The sequence below is a fragment of the Misgurnus anguillicaudatus genome, chromosome 8 (genome assembly GCF_027580225.2).
Source record: "Misgurnus anguillicaudatus chromosome 8, ASM2758022v2, whole genome shotgun sequence".
Lineage (NCBI taxonomy): Eukaryota > Metazoa > Chordata > Actinopteri > Cypriniformes > Cobitidae > Misgurnus > Misgurnus anguillicaudatus.
In genome coordinates, this window is record NC_073344.2 from 11,853,501 (window position 1) to 11,876,432 (window position 22,932).

General features: G+C 37.7%; 1 protein-coding gene across 4 annotated transcripts in view; it reads left to right on the top strand.

Moving 5' to 3' along the window:
- negr1 (neuronal growth regulator 1) overlaps positions 1–22,932 on the top strand; it is a 175,527-nt gene that overhangs the window by 101,096 nt on the left and 51,499 nt on the right. For all 4 annotated transcript variants that reach the window (XM_055212503.2, XM_055212500.2, XM_055212501.2 and 1 more), the window contains 2 exons: positions 6,369–6,489; positions 14,845–14,993. In XM_055212503.2, coding sequence (XP_055068478.1) covers positions 6,369–6,489; positions 14,845–14,993 — 270 coding nt within the window. The remainder of the gene's footprint in view (positions 1–6,368; positions 6,490–14,844; positions 14,994–22,932) is intronic.

Consider the following 22,932-nt stretch of genomic DNA (forward strand, 5'->3'; position numbering starts at 1 on the left):
GCCGCCGGCGCATGTTTTCAATTGTTTCCAGTGGAAGCGCAACGTTTTTCAAAACAGACATAGTTTGGGGATTTTTTCCACACTGAAAGTCGAGAGTTGAAAGAGATTCAACTTTGGGTGAAAAGCTCCGCTCGTCAATGTGAGTTTTCACATGGCCATCCAATCACAGTGAAGGAGGGGCGGGACCAGTATAACAACAACCAAACAGCTCACAGCTTAAGTATCACAGCTACAAAAGTGCCCAGCTGGCATTCGGCGTCCTCCAGCTGTTTTTAGCCGTGTAAAAAAGTTTTGGTGTGTCCTGTTATGGTCTTTTTTGGTTGGAGCCCTAAATTAACTAATTATAATGCCTGTTTTCAAATCTTTATAATATTTACTGGATTATTCAGGTTCTTTTAAAACATCTATTTATATTGATTTTGTGGTGGACTGACAAATAAACAAATGTATGGGAAACCCTGCATTCCAACGATGTTGCTCGCTTCACACTGAAAGTAAAAGTATACCCCGCTACCGTTCACTCTACGTACTCCGCGAGTCACATGTGTCCTTTCCATATGGATCACGGATCAACAGCGATTCATCACGCTACTTTCAAAAGTGTTTCCGAATCAGTGCGGAAGGTGCTGTATGGATGCGCGCATTGTCAGGAGTTCATGACGATGTATCGTTGTATCGATATTTTGAACAAAGTACTAGTACCTAGTACCTGATACTTTTTTAGTACTACCTCGGTTGAGGTTCTAAGTGAGCTGTACGGATACTAAAATGTGACGTGTAAACACTGCAAATCACTTATTGGTTTAGAGAGAATTGTCACTACCAGCGTAATGCTAAATGCAAGATTAGCTTAGTCTTGTGCGCCTTCAAGCAAACCAAGTGATGCTGCCATCTGTGCTTTGTTGCCCAACTCCCTTTTAGTGGTGAAAAACATTCAAATGCAGAGAGTCAAGCACACCATTGCATCTATATATCCACTCTGAAGCGGCACTAAACTGCAATGGAAAAGCAAAGCGAGCCGAGCCGTATGGTATCACATAATGGAAAAGCGACTTTAGGTACCATAATGTACCTCTGAGGTACTGTAATGAACTCAGGAGGGACAAAGGTGTACTTGTTGAAAGGGTACTGCCCTAGTGACAGCTAGGGTACATATTTTGACCATGCTTTTTGACAGTGTAACTGAACTATGTTCATGTGAAAAGGTTATTTTTCTATGGCTTTGCAGCTAAGAACCATTTTAGATCTAATAGTGTGATGTTTTTTTAAGATTAGCTCACAGGTTTACTTTTTCCGGCTTTGAAATATTTTCATGTTGGAAATTAAATAACTTTTATCCCCCCGGACCCTTTATTACTGCAGTATGTGTACTCGAAAGATTTTAATTAATGTGAAGAATTGTGGTTGCAGTTGTGGCTAATGCTTTGTTTTCCTCCCTCGATGCTTTCTGCTAATGCAGTTTCATAATGAACTGGATCATCCCTCAGTTGGACAGATGCAGTGGTTTGTTAGATACCAGAAGTTAGCTGTGTGGATATATATCAGAGCCAGCTTCTCTTGTGCTATTAGGCAGCCCGCCAAGGCCTGCCAATAGCTTACAATACAGCGCAAATCTCAGTGATGAATGACACACCATATCTCACCGACAACAGATTTCAGTTCCTCCAAATCTCTGTTTTTACGTGCAAAACACCTATGCTGATTTATTATTTGTATTTTTTCCAATATGGGGGTGTTTTGGAGACTTTAAACAGGCACAAACATATAACAGACTACTAGATGTTTCTAGGAACTGCACACTTGGATTCTCTCACGTTGGCTCCATACACGAAGAATTTGCTAGATCTGCCTCCGAATGGCACATTATAGCATCCAAATCTATTTAAACTAACACTGATTAACAGGCCAGAGAAGATATTAAATATTTTGGCTACCTCGCAACACAAATGTCAGGTGGCAAAACGTGTGAAGCGAATGAGACTCGAGATTCCATTTTCCATTAAAGGCCGAACTTTAGCAACATCGCAAATCTTGACACTTTTATATCACCCGACACCTGATTTGAATCTTTTGCTCCGCACAGGCTGATGGATCTAAATATGCATTTCCATGTATTGTAAATTGGTTTTGACGCCTAAAGTCAAGTTTTATAGCACGGTTGTAGATGGAGAATATATGGAGCTGTTTTTATGTAAACCGTCGGAATGGGAATTCCACGATAATGTTTGTGGATTACATTATCTTCTCGCCCCATATACTGTACTGTACATGTTGTGGATATATATTTGATACAGTATGCCCTTTAAATTCTGTGTGCTGTCTTTTCTAAACACATATATTATAAGCTTAGATTTCCTGTGTCCTCGCCTCTGTCTTCAGCAATGTGTTCCTTTAATCTCTTATTTTATGTTATCCCTAAATCTTATGCTGGCGTGCGTCGCTAAAGCTCAGCTTATGTAATGGTCCCTTGGCATTTTCATGGGCTGATGTCTCTGTACTGTAAATGCACGATTCAGCCAAGGCATTAGAGTCATCAACATATACTGTTTTGGAACAGACTTCTGTTGCACCAAGGCGGATAGCCTTTCAACATATGCCAAAACTCTGCATTCAAGCTGTGTTGATGTGTCACTTTGCTATTTTCATACCTTCCCAAGAGATTGTGCGGTGAAGGAATGATGAACTATGCCGTATCAGAGAACAAAATATCTTAAGACAGTGATTATAGTGATTGATAGCCATATACTTTTTAAATGTTGCATTTTTGGTTTTTAATCTTCAATGACTAATGTCTCTTCCTCATGTTTTTAACAAAATAAGGATTTTTTGTTGTTGTGATATCTTTTAAATGCTGCAAATGTGTTTTCCACGAAAAGGAAAGAAATTCAGAGGGGGGGGGGGGTTCCGTAAAGGTTTACCCAAAAATAAAATTTCTGTCATCATTTACTGTACTGTTGCTCCAAATCTGTATACATTTCTTTGTTCTGCTGAACTAAGTTCTGATTGAACTTAGCACTTAAGAGCACTACGAGCTACTTAACAAACATTCGTTGTTCTTTTACGTGCGTTTCCCAAAGATGCACATGAAACGATTGCTCGCAGCTGGGTTTTAAGTGCTACTTACGAGTCGCTATCTGTTTTTCAAGTGCTGAAATGTCACCAATAGAATGACTCGAATTTGTAACAGAAGCTTGTTTAAGCTAATGATCTTCAGCCGATGTGCACTAATATTTTTTTATAATATTTTTCATTATTGTTCAATGACTTTTTAAATGTTTAATAATTTGTGCATAATGAAATATTATTTTCCATATTTAGTTAGGACTCGACCCACTGCGAAATGCCTTCTGCATTTTATATTATAGTTTAGATTATTATTATTATCTGTTTTTTATTATCTATGTTTATTTTTTATTAGGGATTATTTCATTGAGCGTAAATATTTATTTGGTTTCTTTAATCAGATGTCATTTCCTTTCAAAACTTTTTTTTTTACTGTAGATGAATTATAGCAGTAATTGGTAGGAACCATTTATCAATTTGCTAGTACTAACTACGTTTTCCTTCTTTATTAATTTATGTTCAGTCATTAAAATTTGATTTCTCATTTGAATTTATATTAAAGTAATTTACACAAATAAACAAAGAAGAACCCAATAAATAAATATACATTTAAAACATTACATTGTCGTCATTGCAGGAGTGCAATTTGCTGGTTGTCCTGCAGGTGACCTGACTTGTAACTCTGTTTTCTTACGATGCACTTATGAATTAACGATTACTCCAGAGCACTCATAGATCTACGATTATTTTCAAGTGCTACATAAGTTGCGAATTCCCGTAATTCTAAGAGGATCCGTATGATCGTTTATACGATCTACTAAGCCTTACGATGCTTTTGGGAAACCCGGCACTGATTCCTTAAAAACCACTCAAACTGATCAAATGTATACCTTTAATTTCCTTCGGCTGAAAACATCTCATAAAATTTCATGTGTCGTATCTATTTTTCATACTTTAGCTTCGAAGAGAACATTAACCCCATTCACACAGACCTTTGGTCCTAGAAAATACCCGTAAAATTGCCAGACAAGCGTCTGTGTGAACACAAACACGTCCGGTAAATCTTCTGAGATCTTTGCCGGAAAGAGGACCTATCACAACAAAAGTTATGGTTCAGCTCCTTAAAACGAGAGATTTACATGTATATCAACATTCACAACGAGAAATGTCACAAACTAAATTGAAGCAGATATCAGGAAATGATAAATGAGATGCATAAACAATGACGCGCGTACACGCGTGTCATGGCAACATGAAGTTGTTTCAACTTTTTAAAATGAGGGATTTACATGCAATACAACATTCACAATGAGAAATGTCAGCAAACTGGACTGACGTAGATATCAGGTAAGTTAGCTCGTCACTTACTGGGCTGAAGCGGAGTTCATTCAGCAGCATTAGAGAATATCGCGTCACGTGCTCATTTGAGCTTATAATAAACAAAATGCCCGCGCTCATCCCAACAAGATATATCGTTCAGCTCCTCAAAACGGGGGTTTTAAATGCATATTAACAATCACGATGAGAAATGTCTGAAAACTGGATTAAAGCAGAGATCAGGGAGCTCGTGAAATATCCACTCTGAAGCTGCATTCACCAGCATAGAAATATGCGTTCACGCGCTCCTTTATACTCTTATCATAAACAAAAATGCACGCGAGTGCTTTCTGGAGAGAGAAATAATAAATAATATGCAAACTTAAAGGAATAGTCTACTCATTTTCAATATTAAAATATGTTATTACCTTAACTAAGAATTGTTAATACATCCCTCTATCATCTGTGTGCGTGCACGTAAGCGCTGGAGTGCGCTGCGACGCTTCGATAGCATTTAGCTTAGCCCCATTTTTTTTTTTTATCGAAGTACTCCCATAAGTGCTATTACGCCATACAATATAGTTCCTCTTTTAAATCCGCTTAGAAAAGCGCTACGTTTTATTTTGTACCACCAAACCTGCTCGTATAACTACTCGTCTCAAATAGGAAAAACGTTGATGTGCCTGGCCACCTCCAACCCCATCTCCAAATGGCACCATTGAATGAATGGGGCCAAGCCAAACGCCATCGAAGCGTCGCAGCGCGCCCCAGCGCCCACGTGCACGCACACAGACGACAGAGGGATGCACCAACAACTCCCAGCCAAGGCAACAACACATTTCAACACTGAAAATGAGTAGACCATTCCTTTAAGACGCTGCGTAGAAGATAGGGCCGGACTATAAAGAGGTCACGTGTCTTTCCGGGACCTTGCAGATGCCGGCAAATCATTGGCAGTGTGAATGAACAAAAAATCAAACGATCCCGGAAAAATCCAGGATGCATTTACTGTGTATTTTCCGGAATGTCTGTGTGACAAAAGGCTATTGTTTTTAAAATCAGGAAATGTTACTGTTCTCAACACAATAGTGGAAATTTCTTTTGAGCCTTCAAATAACATGAAACGTATTACAAGTGAAGGCCTTAGGAACTTCATACCTTCAACTGTGAGGTTATGGAAGAGAATGTCAGAAATTCAATCAGGAAAAAATAGTCTGAACACAGACCTCAATAACTTGCAGGTGATTTTCAAAGACCGAGTTGTCTGGAATATAAATGTCCCCCACTCAAATTCAGACATTGCAAGTAATTTAACGCTAGCTAGAAAGACATAAGTGGATCACCTGCTCAAAGGGAGTTATTTTCTGTTTATATATATATTTCTTGTTTAACTTTTTCTAAGCATGCTTGCTGTATTTGTGTGTACAGTATGTTAAGTGGTTTTATTTCATAGCACTATTTGTAGGCACTATTAAGGATTGTATATTTCTGTTTTTATTCTTGTATCTTTTTTCCAATATGTGTGATAAAGTAGCCTATTATTATTTTTTATCAATACCTTCTTTATAACGTTGTTGCATTTTGACCGGCCAAGTACGAATGGCCTGTACAGGTATTTAAAGCTCACTCAGGAGGAGATTTGCACTGCATTCGTGAACATGAAAAGAGCCCTCATTTCGCATGCACATATATTCAGAGAACCTTCCTCGGCTCCCCAGCCTTTGAACAGCCATTAAACAATTCATCACTGAGCATTCATTTCATTTCTCGAACCCTTGGGATGAATGGATTTTCTCAGCATGGCACCCATAAGATTTACACGTGTTGACCACTCTGAATCAACTTGCTAATTCATTTCTACCTCTTACATTCAATGCAAAATGAAAACAGTGAATTTGAGTTTTTTATGAAGGCTCAGAAGATTAGTTCGCGTACACTGTGTTTCCCTCGTCTGCTCTGTGATGTTAGTTTTTATTTTCTTTCTGCAGTTCCTCCAGCAATTCACGAGATGAAGACTCACGGGGTCCGACCCGGTCAGATGGCCCTGCTGAGATGTGAGGCAGCAGCTGTCCCCTCTCCAGCCTTTGAGTGGTACAAGGGAGAGAAAAGGTGAGTGATCAATGCTAAACATTTATTTGTTTAGTATACAGGGATTATTTATCATACATTATGCATTTTTGGTTATTTATAAGCTCAACACACTGAGCATGAAAGTCTGGTTTTCTTTTTTGAATATTCTTGGCAACCTCTATGTATGTTTCTTTAAGGGGATTTTTGTATGTGAATTAAACACATACAATTTCCTCCTACCTGACAGATATCACTGAAATGGCTGTCCTGAGGAATCAAGCATGTCTCTGTGACAGCCCTAGGCTATGGAAATAACAACAAAAAGTGTCAGGGGAGAAGCATGTGTGCTTTTTTGCTCAACCATGAAACTGGCCAGTTAGAAATGTTCCCTGTCTGTGAATTGTTATCCATGGGTTTGCTGAAATGTCTGTGGATGGTGAGTGGGCGTGGTCTAGGGCTGTGCAATTAATAATTATTTTAATTAAATTTTTGATTCAAACAATTACAAAAAAGATAAATGAGGTAAAACATTTATTGTGCGATTAAAATATAAATTGCATGCTGCTGGACTGATATGTTTGTAAGGCATTTCTAAAGGCACCACTGGTTGACATGTGTATCCCATTGCACCACTTGCTTAATAAAAATGTTAAATAAACACACAGGGTTTTTTTCCAAGTCACTGAGTTATCGTGGTAAATAATTGCAATTATATATGTTTAGCAAAAAATAATCGTGATTATAATTTTAATCAAAATAACCGTGATTATGATTTTGCCCATAATCAAGCAGCCCTAGCGTGGTCTCATTTATAGGCTTTCGGTGCCTTTAATCGAAACAGTCTTTTAAGAGTTTAAAAGTTCAATTTTTGAAAGTTATCCAAAGCTTTAATCGTTGTAAGCTGCATTACAGTTTTTTTGTAGTATTAGTTTTAAAGCTATGGATCTGCAGCTTATCAAAAATTACAAAGTGTCTAATTAAGGAGTCTTAATTTCAGAAGATAGTGACTTTGGCGAAAGCAAATTACTTTTGCAGATTAACTAGCCATCTTTTTCAACTTTTAATTAAAGTTATGCACTATTGGCACAAATATTTTACCTTCTGAGAGTTCTGTAACACTAAAGCAAACATTTGAGTAATTTACCAAAAGGAGATATTGTTTAAGCTGATCACTTAAAGGCGGGGTGCATGATTTTTGGAAAAAAGTTTTGGAAATGGAAGTCGGGGTGGGTACCAAAACACACTTGTAGCCAATCAGCAGTAAGGGGCATACTATCCACATCGTTGCCTGGGTTGTGTATGTGTGGGGCGGGTCTATCAAAAGAAGGTCCAGATTCTATTCGAGTAGGGGCGTGTTTGTTTAGGTGATTTTAAATGTCAACATTGGCTTTCAGAGTACTCTCTAAAAACAAACGGTGCTATATAGCACCTGTGAAGCACCTATGAAGAACCATACGGGGTCATATAGCACCACTATAGCACCACATATGGTTCTACACAGGTGCTACACAGGTACTTCATCTGTGCTACATGGCACTTAAAATGGTTCCTCTATGACTACGAACCAAGAACCACTTTTAGTATTATTTAGCACTGTTTGTTTTTAGAGTGTATAATATAAATTTTAATAGATATAACGATGTATTAGTAGTTATTACACAACGTTCTGACACCCAAATCTGATTGGTTCATCAAACATCCAATCCAATAATTTCAGACTATATATCCAGTGACAAGACATTTACTTCACCAGACAAGACACGAGATTAGGTTAACAAGAACGAGATGAGATTTTTACACTTATTAAGAAAGTCTCAACGATAAAATATATGAATAGGAAACTGAAATCACATAATTTTGAAATGTTTTAACTAATCTAGCACTGTCCCTAGCAATTATTTTGGTAATTGATAATAATAATTTGATATTTTTTGGTAACAAACATATAACTTATGCTAAGTGAGAAATAACCTTTAAAATGACATATAATAATGATGATGCAATAATAATTGGTTCAAATAAAGTATCAAAACAAGTAAACACATGACGTTATTAAAACAAAACGTTAATATGAACTGTAATAAAACCTCTACCTCAACGAGAAATCTCGTGACATTTTAATTTCGCGAGATCTCGCCGCACAAGATCTAGTCACATCCCTTATATCCAAACTATACTGCACTGAAAAAAATACTGGTTGCTTTAAAATGTTTAAGATGAGTTGCTGTAACTTATAAGATAACTTTTGAACTTATTTCAACTTATATTATAATATTATAAGTTAATGCAATTCATCACTAGTCAAGCTAAAATATTAAGTTGAAATGCCAAGTTGATTGATATACTTAACTCTTTCACTGCCAGCATTTTTTTTAAGTTGACAGCCAACATCACATTTTTTATAATTTTCACAAAAGTTTAATGCTTCCCAGAAAAATGTCTTCTTTAAATATTTAAGCATACAATATATCAAATGAAAGAAGAGACCTTCTGCTTTCAAACACAAAAGTTACACCATATCTTCATTTGTTCTCTTTTTATCAAATCTCATATATGGGTAGATTTCTTCATAAATACAAAATTTTTACCAAAAAGCTGAGATAATTGCATTTTTGTAAAAGACTTTTGTAAGAGATCAGATTCAGAGCGATGATCAAACATACAGTACACAAACTTTTTACTGTATTTGGAACAGGGGATGCTTCAGTGTTTTATAAGTTGGGTAAGTACATAAAATATGGAGTGCCATAAAAACTCGTCATTGGCAGGGAAGCGTTTTCTCTTAATTGTCCCTTTTTGAAGCCACACCCGAAAACCGGCACAGGCCAATCGTAGTTTAGCAATCGTAACTAAGCGCAAGAGGTCTGTCAAGCTTTGAGCAAGGGAAACATGCCGCAGCGTTGTGCGTATGGATTGTGTAAATCTGATACACGCGATTCCAAAAGTTTGGACAGGGTGGTGAAATTTTTCCCTTACCCGAAACCTTACACTCAAGGGGAGCAATCAAGCAGTGTGCAAGGCCTCATTCACAACCAAATATCGACAGGATTAACAAAAACACCTACGTTTGCTTAATATTAGCCAGCTAGCTAACTCAGCACATCATTGCTTGGAAATTATGATGATTCTTTGTTCATAATGCATATATTTCAACGACTGACATTCTTTAAACAAATATTTTAGCATTTTGTTAATGGAGGGTCTTTCCTGGGTTAGTTCTATAAGTGGACAAGCTAATATCTTGTTTTATTCCACAAGATTTATGGATACATTTTTTGATTTATAATTATTTATAGATTATTTTTACAAATTTCACTTACCCTGCTGTCCATGAACAAGCTGTTGCTCAATTTGTGTGTTGTGTGTCCATTTGAATGGTCAGCGTATGAGGCGGCTGCTGCTTGCGCTGGGACATATAGGCTTTAGCTTCAATTTGGATTAAATTATTTTCTAATCGGTTGCATATTATGTGGTGGATATATCCCTCGAATGTATACTGCAGTCCCTTTTGTCTTTCTCTCTCAGATACTTCACCTGTTCGCCAAAAATGATTAATTATCTCCTTGGGAATGTCTGACACCAGTGCATACATACTGTAATAGACTTGCCAGACGTGAAAGCTTGTCAGGCGTAGCAACAATAACTAAGGAGGGCGGGGCTTAGAGAAGGGTCACAGACCCTGGAATAAACACAACACATTAGCCTGACCACTTTGCAATGATAACATTCAGGGGTAAGCCGTCTATTAACAAAATGCTAAAAAAAATTAAGTATGTCAGTCAGTCTCCGTCCTCCGTCTTGCCTTTAATCATCTTATTTTACGTTCAAATATATGCATTATGAACAAATAACCGTCATTTTTTTCAAGCAATGATGTGCTGAGTTAGCTAGCTAGCTAACATTAGTTTACTAATGTGAGCAAACTAACCTGATCTCACAAATTTCCGTGGTATAGTCACGGAATGTTTTGCTAATTTAAAAATCTCCGCATTTTTCCGTGTCCGTACCACGGATTTTCTTTTCCGTGTCAGTGTTACGTATTGGTTACTCAATTGTTTTTCCTATTTTTAAACCATTGTCGCTTGGGTTTGGGGTTAGATTTGGGGTTTAGGTTAGGATGTCACTTTAACTATTGGTTTATACTACTTTTTTCTGAATTTTAAAACAATTGTCGTCTGACGTTAGGATTAGAGTTGGGTTTGGGTTACAATGGATTTCCACCAACTGCGGAGCGGCTGCAGATCGGCTCCGCTGCGTTAAGGCTCCGCACTCCGCCATCCGCCAATACCCACCAGTTCCGAATTTGTTGCAGAGCGGCTACATTCTGAAGTGACGAAGACCCATGAGGTCTCGCAAAATCACGTGATGATAGCGCAATATCTAGTTCTGTCTCCGCCTATTATGACGTTAAATTATGACGTTTTGCTGGACCAACCCAGATCATGACACGAGATCTCGCGAATTCAGGTATGATCACGCGATATAGTCATGGCTCCGCCCTGCGGAACTGTCCGGCATCCGTCAAAAATAGAAGCTCTGCGTATTTGTTCTGGAGGGCTGCGGATGGCCGGAGCTGTGACGGATTCGGAACGCAGTCAGTGGAAATACACACATTGACTTGAATGGAAACCGATTGACTCCGCAGCCGTTCTGCAGTCGGTGGAAATCCAGCGTTAGTGTGTCTTTTTATGTAACAGAAAGTCGTTCTAACCCCAAACCCAAGTGACAATGGTAAGAAAATAGGAAAAACAATTGAGTAACCAATATGTGAAACTGAAATGGAAAAGAAAGTCTGTGTTACGGGCACGGAAAAATGCGGAGATCCGTGACAGTGACATGGATGGGTGGGCAAATATTCTTGTGACATGGAAATTCGTGAGATCTGGAGCAAGCGTGGGTGTTTTTGTTGATCTTTCACACTGCTTGTTGTTCTTCCACTGCTTGATCCACGTTCGCCATTTTTCCTCTTTGGTTTTCGGTTTTGAAAAATTCCACCACCCATGCAAGCCTTTGGGATACTGGGTGTCGGATTTGCACAATCCATACGCACATCGCTTCAGTATTTTTCTTGGTCAAAAGCTTGACAGACCTCCCTCTCCTGGTTACGGTTGCCAAACCACGATTGGCCTGTGGTGGTTGTCGGCATGGCTTAGCGATGGGTCAATTAAAAATGTCAAAAAGTTAAAAAAGGAATGTCAATACAATGCTGTCTATCTAATGCCTAGCAAACGTTATATTGTATAAAATTACATATGATTTAATCTGTGAATTGTGCATGGTTCCCTTGTTTAAAAATAAATTAACTAAATAAAAGAAAAATACAATTAAACAATGAAAAGAGTAAAAGTGAGGCTTTCACAGGTTATAAAAGTCTATATATGAACATGCAATATTTATACCGTCACTTTAAAGTAGAAATAGGTATAGACCAGTGTTAAGGAGGTATATTATACCATCTTAACCCTGCATTTTAATTGTATGTTTGTATAACCTCATCATCGGTAAAGAGCATTCTAAGTCTCTGCACCAATCAGTGTTGACTCAAGTGGCGGTTCTTGAATTTAAATACCAAATTACCCCATTACCCATCATTTAGCCACTCTTGCTGAGTACGATCTGAATCAGCAGTTCACACTGCGCTAATTGTAATTATAGGCTTCTCTCAATTTATTCAAATTGCAAAGGAGGCTTATTGGCATCGGGTCTGTAGTCTGTTTAATCTGGCTTTACATTGAACATTGTTGATAAACTGTTTGTACTGTATTTGTCTGAAAATTGCCATGTCAGTGCAGAACTAATGACAGGGAGGTGCAAGGAAACAAGTAATAAAGGAGAAAACAGAATGATACAATAAACAGAGTAACCAAGAGGAATGACACATATTTTATGCTTTGGATTTTAATGAGATAATCATGAATAATATAATCATCATCTTTTTTTTGTTGAGTTTCTGTTATGAGATATACTGATTTCGTTTTTGGGTTTTTTTTGTGGAAAAGTAATGGTAGCTTAGTAGCTGGGTCCCAAAATTGGTTTATTTCTTGGTAATAGAGTGCACAAGTAAAGTCGCAGCTCTCCAAAACACTGTGCTATTTATCTAATTGCAGAATCTAATAGCAAAGAATGAACAGAATGATGTATCATCGTGGCAATAGATCTGAATAGAGTTTATAATGGTTTCTCTGTATAATGGCACTGAGATACACAATAGTAGCAATGCTCTTTCTTCTTTTTCTTTTAAAAAGTTTTTGCTCATATTTAAGAAAGTGTCAGCTAGAGAGCAAACAACCTTTTAGAGAGTTGGGGGGCCGAAGGTCAGCGCATCTACCTGTGAGAGGAACATGGATGACCCAGAGTCAGTGCTCATCTGAGCTCCTGCACCTGAACCTTAGACCTTGACAAACGTACAACCCATGTGCACGTTTTTCTGCCTCTGAGTTGAGAAGACTAGGGGGCAATTATAATGTTTTTCACATTTGCATTCAGAGCTCACAGTCTGGTAAACATTTTATGGCCATCATTTGGTATAAAAACTATTTATATGTGCCAAAAGTTACTGTGCCATCAAGACAGTAAATCATAATATCAAATTTATTCAAGTCGGCGTGAAAGATATTACACATTTGCGATTGTACACATAAAAAATAAATTATATTAATGTACTTTTTCTCACATAAGGGCATACATTTACATTACATTTACATTTATACATATAGCAGATGCTTTTATCTAAAGCGACTTACAAATGAGAAAGCATTCAATCTTTACAATAAACATCTATGACATACTTACTCTAAGGCATATCTTAAAGCAAACAGTTTTTGTTTACTAAAGCCAAGTCCATTTGAGACCTCAAGTGCATTATAAATATTTTTTAAATCATATTTTACTAAAAAATGTGTAAAAGCCATGCTTATTATGATACTTTGATTAAATATGTTTATTATATATTACATTTTTCAACTCATTCAAACAGTATTTGTCTTAAATTAAAAAAAGAGTTTTCAAATTAAAAATCTTTACTTTACACTGTCAGAAAAAATTGTCCCAAGCTGTCACAGGGCCAGTGACCCTTTGAAAAGGTCCTAATATGTAACTTTTACTTATAGGTACAGATATGTACACATTTGGTTCCAGTATGTACCTTTGAAGTACATATTGGTACTTTTTGAACGGGTACTGCCCCACTGACAGCTAGGGTCCATTTTTGACCATTTTTCTGACAGTATAGCTGTATAGATTTAACTTCCTGAAAAAGTATTTTCCCCGGGGTCTCGCGCGCCCCCCCCCCCCTGGTGTCGCTTCGAGCCCCCCTGGGGGTCCCGCCCCACTATTTGAGAAGCACTGCAGTAAGCCCTTAAACGGACAGACTGAAGTTATGAAATCATTTGGAAATCTATTAATAATTAGAATAGAAAATAATTAGAGAAGATATCTGGTGTTCTGTCGAAGTCCGTTCTCTCTATGCGTTTCTTATAGCGTTTTCATCACGTTACGTGTATAATTTATTTAGAAGGATTAAAGATTTGAATGAGTTCATAATATCAATAATATCACCATGTATTAAATATTTCATGATTTTTCCATTTTCTATTAATTCTTTTTACCTTATATCTTAGTCTATGTCTTCTTCCTGTTTGTTATAAATTATTATGTTTACATACTTAAATATAAATAAATAAATACAACACACACACATGATGTAAAGTGTTATTAATATATAAACAGACCTATTCAAATGAATTTGTATGTAAACATAATAGTTTTGTAATAGTTTTAGAGCAAACACGTAGGCTATAAATATAAGGAAGAAATAATATAAAACAGGAAAATAATGAAATATTTAATAAATGATATTATATATAATACATGATAGTATTGCTCTTATATGTACTTTAGCGATTCATACTGTAAAAATAATTGATTTACCAATAAAGAACAATACATATACATTGCATACATGCACATATCAATAGCCAAGCAATTTAAACTTTTAATTTATATAAAAAAATAAACGTAACGTGGTGAAAACGCTATAAGAAACATTACACTACAGAGAAACATAGGGGAAACAGACTTCGACAAAACAACGGATCCATAAAAATCACAGTTTAACGCTAAAACACTTCCCACTGCTATTGCAGAGCTGTCACTTTCTGCCACCAGTTGGGCTCCGCCCACAAAAAACGTCATCTCTGTTTGCAAACACGCAAAAGGTCTATTAGTGTTGTTTTCACTAAAGGAATTAGGAATCAGATAGCGCCCAAAAATGCTCCAAATTTATACTAAATAAAGCTTGTTTGTGCTGAAAAAGTCAAAAATTCTGTGGTCTAAAAATTGTATATTTAAAAGTCCTATTTCAGTTTTTAATGAGGTATTTTTTGTTGTTGTCAGGATTAACATGGGCCAAGGTATAGACATCAAGAACCTCAGCTCCAGATCAATTCTCACAGTGAAAAATATGACACAGGATCGCTATGGCAACTACACCTGTGTGGCTGTCAACAGGTTGGGAACAGCTAACGCCAGTGTGCCTCTAAGTCGTAAGTAACAAGCATTATTCTCCCCTGACTAAATCGTATTGTGTTGGGAGTTGTTTTTTCTTACATGCTGTTAGAGTTTGAGCCGAGCTTCCAGTGAGGAAAGAAACACAGCGCTTTCACCCATTTTTAATGCATGGGATGTGGAGGAAAACAGAAAAGATGCTACTCAAATAGGCCATTGTTTTTGGAGTGTAAAGTTTTCGACGAGTCTTTTTCAAAGAAATGCCGCACTTAACACGAGATGCAATTTCTTTGAGCAGTCTGTTTGAAATGCTCGAGCTTTTTATTTCATTTCGAGGTCCCGCAGTCAATATTAAAGAGCGAGTGGGCTAACAAGATAAACAAACGGAAAAATAAAAAAGAGATAGTCGTAAAAAAGTGCCAGATGGAAAAGTTGAGTCCCCCACTTTTAAATGAAGCATCAAAGGCCCAGCTGAGATCGAAATTTCCAGTCTCTTTCACATTCTACTGAAAACCAGCGGGCTGTGATGCAAGAAAACCAACAATAGACTAGAAACCGACATCTGCTGCTCCCACCAGAGCTTTTCTTATTTTCTCCATCTCTAACAAAAAAAGGAAACCTAACCTACTGTCCTCCTAATGAGAAATGGCAAGCGATTCCTGCATGCCGGCACCTCCACATCTGTACGGATTGCAAATGTGAGTCTTCGTTGCCAGTGACTAAATTAATGTTATAATATCGGTCAATAAGTATTGATGAAGCAAAGGTGGATTCAGGGACGCATTAATATTTAATGGAGGACCTCTACCTTGGAGACAAGGTGTGGCATACTAATCAAAGTGCGGTGTTTGATTTTCTCCCCAGCTTGAAGGAACCTATCACATGGCTCTATTTTTAGCCCAGTGTATGATTTCTTGCCTCTTATTGTACACTGCATATTGATTGAAAGTTTTTGCGGTGGTGCCGTCTAGATTAATCCAACGGATTCCTCTCTGCATGCCATGGAATTGACTGCTTACCTTTATAGAGCTTCCTGTGTGGTTTATGTGTGCCAGGATCGATGTGATTGAGAGCTTACGGCATGCGCAAAGGATATTTAACATAGCGAAATGCTGATATTATGGTGTGCTGCTTTTAAAGGTCTTCCATGACCGAGAGGAAGTAAGTAAGGTGGGTGAAAGGTCTTTATTCCATATTATCGGGACGTTTAGGTGGAATTTGTAACGTTCATGGACTGAAGCGGAATTGATTTTGTATGACTGACAGAGCAGGTATACCTACAGTACTCCATTAGGTCCTCACTGGCCTGTACATTTCACCCCTCATTATTTTTTGGCATCACGTAAGTGCTTGTTTGAATGTGATTTTTGAGATTAGTAGGTTAACTTATATGATGCTTAAGAAATTACATTTTCATTAAGAAAAAAATCACTTTTATAAGGGCGTCTGCACACTCTAATAGCGGTAGTCAGATACACTTATAGATCAAAACTGCATTATTTAAAGGGATAGTTCCCCCCAAAATGAAAATTATGTCATTAAAGACCCACCCTCATGTAGTTCCAAACTCTTAAGACCTCCGTTCATCTTCGAAAACACAGTTGATGTTTTATATTTAGTCCGAGCTTCATTGAAAATCTACGTACGGTATACTGTCCATTTCTAGAAAGGTAATAAAAACATCAACAAAGTAGTCCATGTGACATCAGTGGGTCATTTAGAATGTGTTGAAGCATCGAAAATACATTATGTTCCAAAAATTACAACTTTATTCAGCGTTGTCGTCCGGTTCTGTTGTGAAGCGCATGCTCGAGACTAAAGTCACGTGACTGCAGTGACGTGAATGACGTGTTATCTGGTGCGCCCCCGCTGTTTTTTTGTGCGTCCGGGCTTCGTTTACAGTCTGAGAGAGACGCACACTGTAAGTTTGAAAAAAAAAACCTTTGCAAACATGTCTGAGGATAACACGTCATCTGCGTCACTGCAGTCAATTGACTTTAGTCTTGCGCATGCGCTTCACAACAGACACGGAAGAGAGGACAATGCTGAATAAAGTCGTAATTATTTTTTTTTTGGATCGATGCTTCAACACATTCTAACTGGCCCACTGATGTCACATTGACTTCTTTGATGATGTTTTTATTACCTTTCTGGACATGGACAGTATACCGTACATAGATTTTCAATAAAGGGTCAACAAGCTCTCGGACTAAATATAAAACATCTTAAACTGTGTTCTGAAGATGAACAGAGGTCTTACGAGTTTGGATCGACATGAGGGTTAGTCATTAATGACAGTATTTTCATTTTTGGGTGAATTATCCATTTAAGCTTTTCCCATTTTCCAACAGCTTTTGCTCCAATTGTCAAACACTTTCTTCTCTTTAAATGTAAAGAATGCATGTCAAAACAATACACACAGTCAGTCTTTGTTTTGATCAGTCACAAAGCTTTCCATAAGAATTCATTAGTGTATAAGAAGTAACTTGGGTTTAGTTCATTTGAAATGAATTTCTATTAATGCATAGTGTAATAGACTTTTCATTCCTTACTATTGTCTGTGAACATCAGTTCATTGAACATGCAGTGTTCCTTTGGAAGACAAAATGTGCTGACAGTGGGTAAAGGTGATGAATTTAACATAACCGTTGTTGTACAGTAAAATAAAAATGGGTGATGCATGCTCATGTGATAGACTTGACATTTACATGAATATCTCCTTATTACTCACTGTCAGCACATTTGGACTTCACTGTAAATCTATGAGGTTTGCATCCTTTTCGGTTAATGTAGGCGGAGAACTAACTTTCTTTGAATTTGCATTTTGGATCTGTTTGTGTAGATAACAAGCATGCAATATTTATTTTTTCATAATTGATATGAATACAGTATATGTGAGAAAACGTTTTCATCTACGGTAGTCTGTATTTCTGACGGCAATAACATCATGAATATGTTAACACCTAGCCTAGCTTTCTGTTGTTAAGTCTTTCATAACATAAACTGTTTTGGGCTCGCTAGTCAAATGTGAATCTCACACATTTCAGTTTCACGTGCTTGGTATGTTTTCCTGTTTTTGAGCGTTTAAAGCTCACATAACACACACCGTTTCTGCTTTTTCGTGTTAATCTTGAGTACATATAGAGTAGTATTACATCATTTCTATTCAAAGAGTCTTTAGTTTTCTCAGATTTATAAAAGACAGATCAGCTGTAGCAATTCTTTCCGAATAAGCCTGCTTATTCAGAAAGGTGGGCGGAGCGAGTCACGAGCATGAGCCTTATCCCACTATCTCTGGATAACTTATGATTCACTACATTCATGCCATTTCCATTATATGCACTTATGTGCCGATTGCCAAAAAAACACAGACATTTTATGCAGTTTTATTTCCCGCCTGCTTGGGACCGCCCCATCCAGCGGTAAACAAACACACGCACAACTCCACTACTACCCCGTATAAACAAACTGCATCCATTGTTTCCATAATGCTGGGTAAAGCTGAACAAGCTTAAATTTCCCTCGCAAACAACAGCACACTTCTCTGGTGACGTTGATTTCGTGTCAGCTCTTGTTGGTGTATGCGTGCGCTATTCTGGTTAAAGTGCCCATATTAGGACTTCCACTGTACTTTCTGCACTGAAATTGGCCACGAAAGAAATAAAGCAGATGAACCCTTTGTATGAACCCTGCCGAAGTGCATTCAGCACAGAAATACATCAAACTGATTTTTTAACACGTTGCCTATGTTTAGCATTAGGAATTTAACTCTTAAACAATGTAAATAAGTCAGAATGCTTGAAATAGCATTGAAACCCCCCTCCCCTTAAACGACTCTATGATGTTTTGATGTTGGAGATATAAGGCATAGCTTTGAGGAACAAAAAATTTGCTGTCTTTAATTGGCAAATTTCGCCTATAGCACAGTGTAGATTTTGCTGAATAATCTCTGTTTACCTTTTACTGCAATAAGCCCCAAACTGAGTGGAAGCACTTATAGCCCGCAGAAACTCCTTGATAAAACCTTCACGTCTTTGGCAACGTACCGGCTAATGGAAGCCTTGTTCATTTGCCATGCTTATCAACCACAAACCCATTATCATCTTCTTATATATCTTGTTGTCCTGGTTTCCATCCACTTACTTAAGTTGTGGTGAACGTTGTTGTCGTGGTTACCATACTGCGACCTCGTCTGAGTCACGGGGTGGGGACATAAAAGATTGTACGAAATAGAAGGTGAAGTAGAACAGAAGATATGATGTCAATTTATTCTCATGAATATTGTTTTTCTCCAGGCCGGGAAACGCGCACATTCATCTTGCCGTTCAGCCAACCCTTCTGATCCTGATCTTATTTCTCCATCAATCATATATCAGGTTGCTTTCCCCGCCGAGCACTTCTGCATGCACTGTAAAGAACTGCCAAATACAGACTGTGCACAATTTATGCTGAAACATTTAAGTGCTGTGTTAAGTGCCGACGGATTAGGAAACTAATTTGCCAGTATATGCATCATAATGTACTGGCTCTGTCAAACTGGCACTTGCAGATATAGTGTAGCCAGACCTTTGACTTCGGCATAAGGTCTGGGTCACACTGTAGCGTGTTCTGGCCAATAACCACCTACTTAGACAGTAACACGTTAAAAAATACATGCAGGCTATGCAATCCAAATTTCTGCTCGTGTTTATAGGTGGAACATACTGTTGTGCGTTTGGATAGTTAATTTGAAGTGTCTGAAATCAGATTAGAGCTTGCTAGACTGAGTAAGTGCTTTCCAGGTTTGTGTAATATGAAACAGACTTCGGCCTCTTCCATTGGTGAAAAGTGAAGCCGCCAATGCTTATATGGCGCTGACATCTTGGGTCTTGAGTCTGCGCAGTAGCGATTTCAGGACCAGTCCTGAGCAGTAGTGAGCATGAAGTATAGCTGCGAAATCAAGGCCCCGCCCTCGCTCTCGCAGAATGCGCATATCACAGCTGTCAATCATGACGTGACACCATCGTTTTTATAGCATTAAATAACTAACTAAAAACAAACGTATTTTAAAAACAAATACTTGAATTTAACATGATTAAACTGCTGTGTAATTAAATTGTTTAGTTGGTCTCAAGTCCCATTGAATAACATGGGGGAGGCGGGGTTTATGACCTATACTAGGACCAGGCACTGCGTGGCGATCGAGACGTTTTGGCTTCACTTTTCAGGGCTTGTGCGGCACGCTTGGTATGGCTACAAAAAATAGTTGTCATGTTATGATATTCAGGGTTTCCCACAGAAAATTTGGCAGTTAAGGTGGTAGGGTTGGGCGGGTGGGTATGGGAATCAAAGGGGCGGGGCATATGCGTCATGATGAAAATGAAAATATTTTTATTTAAAACATTCAAGTAAAACTTTTTTTTAAATTTTTTATAAACTATGACAGAAAATGAACACATACTAGATTATTAATGAATTAAATGTTTAAACAGATACGTCTAATAAAAATAGCTGCATGATGAAGTGAAACTAAAGGGTTAATAAACACAAACTGAAGCAGATTTGTAGAACGTCTGGCGAACGATGATAGATAGCGTGAAGATTCTAAAAACTGATTTTTTCCCACTATTAATTACATTATTTTAAAGGAGTGTAACTACTGTGGCATGTAAATAATACACATAAATAACGTGAGCAAGAGCGCTCAACAATTATATTGAATAACAGGCACGTGTATCCAAGTAGCAGGTTGCTCAAACAACAAAAATCACCAGCTAACTTACTTTAAATTTGCAAGAACTATAGACTAATAAAATAACAGGCTTAAATATACCCAAAACATAAGTCTACTTACATTTCTCACGGACACGCGTTTTATAACTGGCTTTCCTCCAGACAGACACGGACCATTTCAGCACGCTCGCAGTATAAAGCGCATCTGCGCTATTCTCCAAGATGTTTTATCAACTGGCTAATAGTTATCCTCCAGACAGTGATGGACCACATCTTTCTCTCTTTTGGCCGTGTGGCGCATGTGTCCGCTCGCACCTAGTTAAGGCGGTAGGGTTTCCCAGCTTAGGCGGGCCGCCTGAGCTGCAAAGTGCTGCGGGAAACCCTGATATTGACAGTGTTATTATAAGGCGTATTATTAACACAGATACTTGGTATAGAGATTTTTCTATTGTTATTCAAGTTGCATTTGTTGTCCTCATGTGCAGTGGTTTTGAAACCCTAGTCAAATTCAGTCCAGCGTCGAAAAGGACAGGCGAACAGATGGACTGACATTTATCGTTCTTACTGACTTTTATCTTGTATTACAACAGTCATCATTTTGGCACGGCGCGGTCTTAAAGGGTGCTGCCTTGCTGTTTTTACACCATGTGAACGCAGAGCAGGCTGGCTCTTGAAAAATAAGGTGTTCGGGATGCACCGAGTCTGTTTTGGCTATAAAACACCTCCTGTCTAATCGTTAACGAAGGCGACGGTTTGAAGCGCTTGGAGAAATATGCAATCCGTGCGATGAGTCTGTCCATGCATGAAAGATAGAAGGTGCAGCTTTTTTCTCTGCATTATGCCTGTGTGAAGATTAGAGAAATTAGACCCTTTTAATAATTCATTTTGACCTTCAAGTTTTAGAATCCATCTTTAAGAGGCCGAAGTAAAGCGAGCGAATCCATGCGCGGCTAGTTGTTTCATTCTTAAGGACATAAGTGATCAATGCACAGCAGATCTCTCAAATCGTTGCAATTTATGTTTCAGTGAATTATATAGAAGCCGTGAGCTTCTTCGATTGTGCCTTGCAAAGGAAAATAAATATATTATTATAGAATGATATGCTATTCCTCCCACCACGATGATGTGTTTTTTCTGCAAGTGAGAAGAGAGGTCGTCTAGTGTGTTTTTCTGTGGATGTAGTGTTTGGGTACTCTTTTGCTCGATAGCTGAAGATTACTTGACATGCAGTAGTGTAAAGTAGAGATAATGCATTGAGTGAGAGAACAATGTCAATGCAGTGTGGTTTGTAAAATACAAATTGCTTTCCAATGACAATCAGATATTAACCAGACGGAGTGAAAATCTTTTCATGTCTGCGTGAGGATTATCAATACAGTATGTAAGACTATAATGTGTAACATTATCTTGATTCCATACAGACAGTTGTTTTACAAGTACCTTATTAGATTTCTCAAAAGACTGGAATTGTAATTTGCTTTGAATGAGAAACGCGTTTATAGGGAAACTTTGGATGGGCGTTTCTTTAAAGGATTAGTCCAGATAATTTACTCACCACCATGTCATCCAAAATGTTGATGTCTTTCTTTGTTCAGTCGAGAAGAAATTATGTTTTTTGAGGAAAACATTCCAGGAATGTTCTCATTTGAATGGACTTTAATGGACCCCAACACGTAACAGTTTTAATGCAGTTTAAAATTGCAGTTTCAAAGGACTCTAAATGATCCCAAACGAGGAATTAGGGTCTTATCTAGCGAAACGATTGTCATTTTTTACAAGAATAATAAAAAATATGCACTTTTAAACTACAACTTTTCATTTATCTCTGGTCCTGTGACTCGCCAGCGCGACCTCACGTACGAAGTCATCACGTCAACAGGTCACGGATGACGAATGCAAAACTACGCCCCAGTGTTTACAAGTGTGGAGAAAGAGGACCGTTCTGACGTTGTTGTATGTCGAATGATACCTATTAATGTTTTTGTGTCAGTTTATTGTTTAAAATGGTCCGCAAATGTGCGTTTCATATATGTAACACGTGACCTTTTGACGTCATTATGCAATTACGTGAGGTCACCTTGTGGTTTTATTTTTCTTGTCAAAAATGACAATCTTTTCGCTAGATAAGACCCTTATGCCTTGTTTGGGATTGTTTCGAGTCTTTTGAAACTGCAATTTTAAACTGCATTAAAACTGTTAAGCGTTGGGGTCCATTAAAGTCCATTAAAATGAGAAAAATCTTGGATGGAATGTTTTCCTCAAAAA